Below are 8,724 nucleotides of genomic sequence, written 5' to 3' on the forward strand. Positions count from 1 at the left end.
AAACGAATTTTGTACGCTTTATAACTACTGTCATGTAAAACTTTACAATCTGTTATATCAGATCTACCAAGTATTTGAGAAACATTTCTTGTTGCGGCATGATGATCTACAACAGAATGTAAAACAAGTAACAAAGCTTCGTTTGTAGCCCATTTTGGTCGTACAGGTTTGGGGCGGTCTCTAACGCTGCATGTTTCCTGGAAAGGTTGGATTGTTTTTTAGCTCCTCCTGATTTAGATAAAGGGTTTCGATTGGGACTAGTGTCATTAAATACTTTCCTTACTTTATTATAAGATCTCACCCGGTATCCATAGCCTCGCATCATCAGGATCATAATAAGTTCTTGTAATGCCTAATATGGGAAGGATTAGGCTCGCCCCTCCCCTCCAATGCGTAACCGACCGGTTCGAGCTGGTCGGTTACGCCGCGGCCGCCTACTGGTCGGCGGTCGGATACGTTTTGGACAGACCTCGTATATATATCACAGAAACACGTCTTAACTTTGTTAATTCCAGGCAGAAACTGAAAATGCTACTGGACTTCCTTAAAACTGATTTTATAATGCTACTGGACTTAGCAGTTATATATAAAACATATATATAAAAAAAAATATATATATATATATATATATATTTGAAAAATACTATTAATGTGATACTATAAAATACTATTGTGTACTAATGTTCTAAAATAGCAACAAAGGTAACATCCAAGTATCTCCACCAAATCTTCTTTTCGTTCTTCGGTTAGTTTAAGCTAAAGCCTTTTCTTTAATTTTCTCCTTAAATATATCAACAAAAATAAGCAAATGTGCCGATCCCATTGCCATTCCATCATCTAGACGGTCGATTTTGCGCTATAACTCAAAGTAATTACATTTTATGGGTATTTATATAGTTCTATTAATTACTGGTATTGTCCGTTCATTTAATGATTGGTGTATATTCGTGTTTCTGAAATTTAAATATTTGTGAATTGATTCTCAACGTAGTCTATCGGTTTCATTCAACTTCAGTGATTTTAAATTTTCTACTAAGTTCTTAGAAATGTTATTGAGGTTCATATTCTCCTACCATTAAAATGTTCGTAGAGAATTTAGGCTGTTTCCTCAAATATGAATAGTGAAACTAATTATTAGCCGTAGAGGAAGTAATAACTTGGACAAATCTTCTATTTTCTTTGGGTTATTGAATTTTAAAAAGGCCGTCTATATGGGACATTTTTTATGTTGAAGAGTTACTTTTAATTTACATTTATTTTTAAAATGTTGTTTGTATTTTCGTTAAAGTTTTAGGTACTGTATTTTCAAATGCATCAGTTGGGTCTTTATATCAATTGCATATTTGTTAGCATTTACAGTTGCTCATCTGTAAATACTAATGAAACTAGCACATCAGTAGCATTCCCTTTATCAGCTGGTAAGATTTTTAACGTTTCGATTTTCCAAGAATTGACACAGCATTTCTTCCTCTTTTGTCAAATTGAACTTTGTTGGAGGAATTTTGCTGACTAGTTTAGCTTCTATGCATGAAGATTTTTGAAGTGAGGTTGATCACATTTCTTGATGTGTGATAAATTTCGTAGGTATTCAGTTTATGAACGTAAGGGTTCTATATTTAGTATTAAAAAATTGGTGTTTTGTAAAAAAAAATGAATTTATTATTACTGGAAATACATTTTATTACGTTAAATTATGTATATTTGACACCTTTGAATTATTTAGAAGTATTTATAACTAAAAATAAATGTAACTTAATTTTAGTAAAATACTTTTATATTCATTGCTGAGATTTTTTATCTAGATTAATATATGGGGTTAATAGTTTCTTAAGATTGTGTTGTGAAAATGTTTCGTAAACTTTCCTGTACCTATCACATTATGATATGTTTAATATCTTTTTACTTACTTTTTTCAGGAGGAAATCTATAAAGAGTGTTAAGCCTCTTGCCAGTTCTAAAACTCAATTTGAAGACAGTTTAAAAAACCAACACAAGTTACCTACAAATTCAAAGCATATTGTTGGTAAAAGTACAAGAACTGAAGACAGCAAAATCAAGTTACTTTCAAAATATCCCGGAGATTCTGCAGTTAAAACAAAAAAGTTTAAGCAGCTACAAAATAACAAAAAAGAACTAATCGCTTCAGATCATGAAACCAATCCTCTTCCAAGTATCACTAGTCAAAAGTACAGGAACAAGTTCTCTGAACTTTTTGGTGAGGATTATGATGACTCGTCTGTCTTTAAAAACAGATCAAGCAAAGAAGTATATTCTATTGAAAGTGAAAGCAACTGCGTATCTGCTACGGTGAATTTGAAGTTTTATAATGATCCAACTGTAATTAAAAGGAAAGCTAATTCAGACAGTACTGTATTAAACAGTGATGTGTCAACAAACAAAAGATTACGGATTGACGTTTCTGTTTCTAGGGAAGAAACCCGTCCAAAAGAATCTACCGCTATTTCGTCAAAGAACAATTCTATAAATAGTGACACGAATACTGAAACCTCGCCTAAATCTGCAAGAAGGAAATCTCACAGCAGCTCAAAAGTAAAAATCAAAAGCAAACAAACTATGACTAAAACTAATAAAACAGTACTTTCTTCAGTAAATTGTAATGATAACACTGAAGATGATCCATCTATAAAAGAGTTGTGGTCCATATTTGGAATGGAATCTCCAAAAGACCGGTCCGCAACCATTAAATCTCATCCGTTAGACCAACAAAATATTAGTTTAAAAGAAATTTCTGACCCAACAAACCCCCAGTGTATTACTCATACTGAGTGTCAACCAAATTTATCATTACAGACTGCAAATGAGTGCTTAGTTCAATCCCCACTCACGCCTAAAATACATATGTCAGGAAATACAAATTCAACAGAGAATGTGAATGGAGTGGAAGAATCAGCCATGAATGAAAACACGAGTCCACAAGAAACTGAAGTCGTTTGTAAAATTGCAAATACATTCAGTCTTGCTACCGGTTCTAAAGTTCCTGAATCGCTTGATAAAATTGTAGATGAAAACCCGGTAAAGACGAACATAGAAGTCATGAAAATGAAACTAAACTCCAATGAAGAAACAGTCGACCGCTTGCCAGAAATAGTAAATATTGAAGAGACAGACACAATATTAATATCCGAAGATGAGGAAAATGATTCAAATGACCATGACACTTCCAGGATAAACTCTAATAATAGCAATGAAGAAGTTACAAATATAGAAGAACGTAGCAAGGTAGGCACAATAAGAGTTAAAAATATGGGTTTACTGATGCGTGACGCAAATACTGGTGTTTATAACACAAATACTTTGTTAGAACCAAATTCACCTGAAATAAATCAATCAAAACTAAACATCCAAGAAAAAGACACTACTAATAGAACAAAGCCACAGAGTTTTGAGCAAGGCTTCTTTAATATATACAAACATTATTTTGATGAATTAGTCGAGTCAAAAATACCAAAACTGGGAGAATTACTTCATCTTGCTGTGGCTGATGGACTGAGACGGATTGATAGGATTAAAAGAGCTGAACAGCTTTCATCTGACGATCTGATTAAAGAAGAGAAGCAAAGAGCCGAAAAGGATTTTAATGATATGATGAGAGTTAGAGGTAATGAGTTTTCACCACTTTGTGAACTTATATTACGTACCTTTGACCAGTCCTCAAAAATCACGTTGTTTAGTGCGTTATTTTGCAGAATTATGAAACATGCAGAACAAATTGATCCGGCGAATAAAAATTACATTATCGAGGCAAGAAATGTAATTCAAACAATGTTATCCAAGCATCAGTTCAAGGACAAAGAAGTTGTCGACTTTTTGCAAACAGATTTACACTTTCATGATCTAATGAAACAAGTGAATACTCTGATTGAAAAATTTAATCAAGCAGGGAACATTTATGTAGAAATCCATTCGATTGAGCGAAATGACACAGTTTCTCAAAATAATGTTGTTATTTCAAGTGTTGCTGTACCTCAGAATCACATAAATATAACACAAGGTAAAAATGTTTCTAACAGCTCAATTAAAACCAATAATCGGAAATTTATTCGGATAACTCCAAAACCTAGAAACAATATATCAATATCTCAACCGCATGATTCACTTCTTCAAAGAGGCAACGTAATTTCAACAGGGAACATCGTTTCTCCAACAGTTGTTACTAACTCTCCAACCAGTCGACCAAATGATCCATCAAATACGAGTTCCTTGCCAATACCTGGTACTAAATTATTGCTTAATATGCTACAGACCTCAAGTTCGTCACTTCCGACAACAAATGGAACGGTGCCTGCAAAAAGCTTAAATCGAGTTGGATACTCTCGACCAGCACAGATACCAAAACTAATCCCAAAAAATATAGCTGCCATGGTACCTACAACAACAGCTGGTGCAAGTACCGTTACCATTCCTGTTGGTAATTTCAGTTTTATCCCAATTTCCTCTGTCAACTCGGCATGTAATAAACCCATATTCATATCGACAACTCCCACTCAATCACATTCTTCAAATATCAATTATCCATATAGACTTCAGACAGCACCTGTTAGACCGGTAGTCTCCGAAGGGGCTTCACGTCTAATCTTAAACAATTTGGGGTCCGTAGCAACACAGAAAACCCGCCCTAGGATAATTCGGGAAATACGTCCTGTTGTAAACACTGCTCAATCAGTTACTAGCTGCTATTCTGCAAAGACTTCAGGAACGACGACTACATCGGAAAGAATAAGCCAACCCACAACAGCTTTGGCCGAGTCCATGTCTCCACCAAACCCAGAGAATTTGACTTTATCAAATATATTGAAAGCTTCAGAACAGGTAAGCTAAATTGGTATATGTATCTGTAATTATAAGATTAAACGAAAACCCTTTTTAATACTAACTGGCCTGTTCTGAAAAAAGGTGAAGAATTCTTCTTTATCCAAAACTGTAGTAAAACTTAGTCAAAATAAACTTATAATCTAGTTTATACAAATATGAGGATATTAATATATAAATTAATTAGTTTGCTTCTTTGTTATATCAAAATTTGAGTGAAATTGGCCCAAAGGTTACACGTATCTGACATTATAGTACTTCCTAAATACTCACATCAGATGATTTAATGAACTTTTCAATACATTTTTTAAAGTTTTACATGCGAATGATTTTATTTTTATTATAGCCTAGGTCTAGTTGTACCAGGAGAATGGAAATGCAATAATACTTTTTTTTAGTTGTAACCACAATTTGTAAGTTTATTTCTGTAATAGAACCGGCTATATGCATGCCAACCAACTGTTAGGTGGAACTAGTTTCTGAGCGAATCGACTTTTTGATATTTTCATTGTATCATATAAACCCGATATTTGAATCAAGCCTTACATTTCCTTTATTAACAACTTACTCGCCTTCTAGCAGGACCTTGCAAATACTAATGGAGGAAATGTGAAACGTCTAATACGACCAATGGCAATAAGAGCCATAAGGCACTGAATATCCTCAGGACATTATTTATAGCAGTTCTATCGTGCAAGTTGGTTTTGTTAATATTATATCTTATGTCAACGTGTGTTACTAATAAAGTTTATTTGTAGGAGGCCTAAATGTCCAAAGAATTCCGCTACACTGAACGTTATTGATCAGCGTCTTGGCTTAGCTCTCTACAATATATGTTTATATTTTTTTAATATTTCAACAGTGAAATTTGAATAATTTGTTGAGCCATTATAATTAACCTCGTACATGGCCCAGGATTTTTCATATTTATCCCGTTTGAACACTGTTAAAATTAGAGTAATTTACTACTATAATTTTTAATACTATAGCGTTTAAGTTTACAACCACAATAATATTATTTATAACTGGTGCATTATTGAAAACTGACATTGGCTTTTGATCGTCATTTTTCATTACGATTCCGCTTAATTACAAGCAAATAATTATGTTTACTAGCTGATCTAATCTTTGGGAATATGTTTCAGAGTGTGATTCCATCATCCTCACATTGCCATCCATTCATTAAAAGAATGCCAATTAGTGGGAAAATGAAGATGTTCTTTGGAAATAGTAAAAGTTAATCAGTGAGTATTCTACATATTTCTTAGTTTACGTTACTCATCGTAAGTAATTTAATGTTTCTACAGTTGTTTAAGACATTTTAGATCGAAATAAATAGATCTTCTATACTTAGAACTAGTAGCATTCAACTCACCAACAACAAAATCTTTGACTATTAAAAGTAAGACCTTTATGTGTTTAATGTTATACAAAAGATTGTTGTATATCTTTGCGCCAAAGTAGTTGAAACCTCGCAGACCTAAACCCTGGTAAAGAGGAAGGCGATCTTGGTGCGACCTCACCACAGCAGACAAGTGTTTCAGTCAAATATGCCGGCTCCTCCTGCTTCATTTGCATATTTTTTAATTTTTTTTTATGTGAATGGCTTAACCTTATGTCTGGTTTTACGCCAGAAGAGGACAGATATATAGCTAACTTAGTATTTAAATCTTTGTTAACATAGCCCCTAACAGTTGCAAATTCCCGACATCCTCTCAAACTGCCATCATCAATGAGCTTTATATTGTTCATTACGATCATTGTTATATTTTAAATAGAAGAACAAATTAAAAATTGTGGATTTTGTTTGGATTTGTTGTATGAGCTACATTATTACTGTTGATATATGAATACGCTTTGTAAATTAATAATTACATTACAAAACGTACATATTTAAACTATAAGAAACATAAAATTCCTTTTCAGCTTGGCGGATGAATTCGATACCTGTAGACACTTTATATTGTTTGCACCTCTAAGTTAGCGTACAGTTGTTTGAGAATGGAATTTTATAGACCAATTGCTCTGTGTCAGTCAATGGCGGTCTTTTATAGTAGAATTAAAAGGTAGCACAATGCATTATATATCTGTTCTAGCTGGTGAAAATTAGTAATCATTAATTTCAAAATATCGATAGAAGGACAAAGAGTCAATGGTATGCATCTTCTTATACCGTACGCTATACTCTCGTACCTTGAATTACTGGGTCTGTTTTCAGCTCTTACAATCATCTTAAGAGATATACGCAGTATTAACAACACAACTGGAAAAGATATTTGTGCAAACAATGGCTTTATACCGTTTTCATTTTTAATCTACAAGACGGCATAATACGTACGGTTCTTTAGAATATTCAAGATCATTCAGTATAAAGCCATACTGACGGTGTTAACATTTGTAGTCATCGTGAATTGTCTGAGAGAAAGTGTTGTTGTACTCATGATGTGTCGAACATTTGAACTATTGTACACAATAGTTAACTATTCATGTTTTGTATACCGTAGCTATGAAATACTGTGAGTGCATATCACAACTTGTAGCACATCAGAGAACATGCCTATGACGAGACCTTAACTTAGCAAAGTTGGTAGTCATCGTGAATTGTCTGAGAGAAAGTGTTGTTGTATTCACGATGGGTCGAACATTTGAACTATTGTACAAAATAGCTAACTATTCATGTTTTGTATACCGTAGCTATGAAATACTGTGAGTGCATATCACAACTTGTAGCACATCAGAGAACATGCCTATGACGAGACCTTAACTTAGCAAAGTTGGAACGTCCTCCAAGTTTGTACCTTTTCTCAAATTTCAGAAAAATATAATTCTGATATTTGTTAAAGAACACATATTTACGTTTTAAGTGAAAGAGGTTTAAAATATTTTGGATGACAAGCAATTTTGGATTTGCTCTGTAACGTTTTAGTTGATAAAGAGCTAATGTGATACAGAAATCAGATAAAATTTAACTAAGTGTGAATTTTAATGTCTGCTCTTGAAAAGGCTGGTCATTATTTTTGAGCACTAATCTTCTATTGAACATAATTTTATTGTCTGTTGCAGAATGGACGAACCCTGCGGATGTAATGGATGTGAAATCTTCATCTTTCGTTAGACTGAAACAAGATATTGCTTTTGTACAAATTATATAATTGTGATGTTGAATCCACTCTTTTACATTTAAGTTGCCTCGTAATTTGAGATGAAAGGATATTGTATTAAGACTGTGATTTTACTATAGGCTACCGGTGTATAAGTCGTAAATAATTATTGAGAATGTTCCCATGAGGTGCACCTCAAAACTTCTGTGATACTATTTAGATTGTCTAAAATGGACTAGTTCGTCCTAAAGTACTGATTTAAGTTATTCGCATTTTCTTGGAAATTCAAGGCCTAGAAAGTTATTTTAAGTTCGTGTTTGGTTGCAATGTTAAGTTTAAGACGTTTTTTGTTACTTTTATAGTAATAAAATTTGTAAAATAGCAAAGATTTTAAATTTATATTTCTCTTGACCCCTCTAGTATTTATTCTTTAGAATTCTTAATGTGCTTCAATTCTTGGCAGCAGGTAGCCTCTAAGCGTTAATTAATAGAAAAACGCCTGCTTAGCAACAGAGACTCCAATAAATTAAGTTTTTATTGTAATCCTTGATATTTGTGTATTTATATAGGATAACATTTTGATGTGCATTATAGTTAAGCCTATTAGTTGAAACTGTATGAAGTAGGAGAGATCAAATTCAGAGAATAAATTACACAGTAGTCACTAGAAAACATTGAATTTAGGGGGTTTAATGTTCTCAATAACGCATGATGTCAAATGTACTAAACATTTACCTATAGTAATGTCGAAATAAATGGCTTGTATCTCAACCTGTGACGGAAAATCTAAAGA

The 8,724-nt window shown here is 33.1% G+C and overlaps 1 protein-coding gene across 3 annotated transcripts in view; it reads left to right on the forward strand.

Moving 5' to 3' along the window:
- Positions 1-8,317, forward strand: part of LOC124360523 — a 44,980-nt gene extending 36,663 nt beyond the window's left edge. For all 3 annotated transcript variants that reach the window (XM_046814223.1, XM_046814220.1, XM_046814221.1), the window contains exons 4-6: positions 1,917-4,830; positions 5,976-6,074; positions 7,894-8,317. In XM_046814223.1, coding sequence (XP_046670179.1) covers positions 1,917-4,830; positions 5,976-6,071 — 3,010 coding nt within the window. In that variant the 3' untranslated portion in view covers positions 6,072-6,074; positions 7,894-8,317. The remainder of the gene's footprint in view (positions 1-1,916; positions 4,831-5,975; positions 6,075-7,893) is intronic.
- Positions 8,318-8,724: the final 407 nt, after the last annotated feature.

The sequence above is a fragment of the Homalodisca vitripennis genome, chromosome 4 (genome assembly GCF_021130785.1).
Source record: "Homalodisca vitripennis isolate AUS2020 chromosome 4, UT_GWSS_2.1, whole genome shotgun sequence".
Lineage (NCBI taxonomy): Eukaryota > Metazoa > Arthropoda > Insecta > Hemiptera > Cicadellidae > Homalodisca > Homalodisca vitripennis.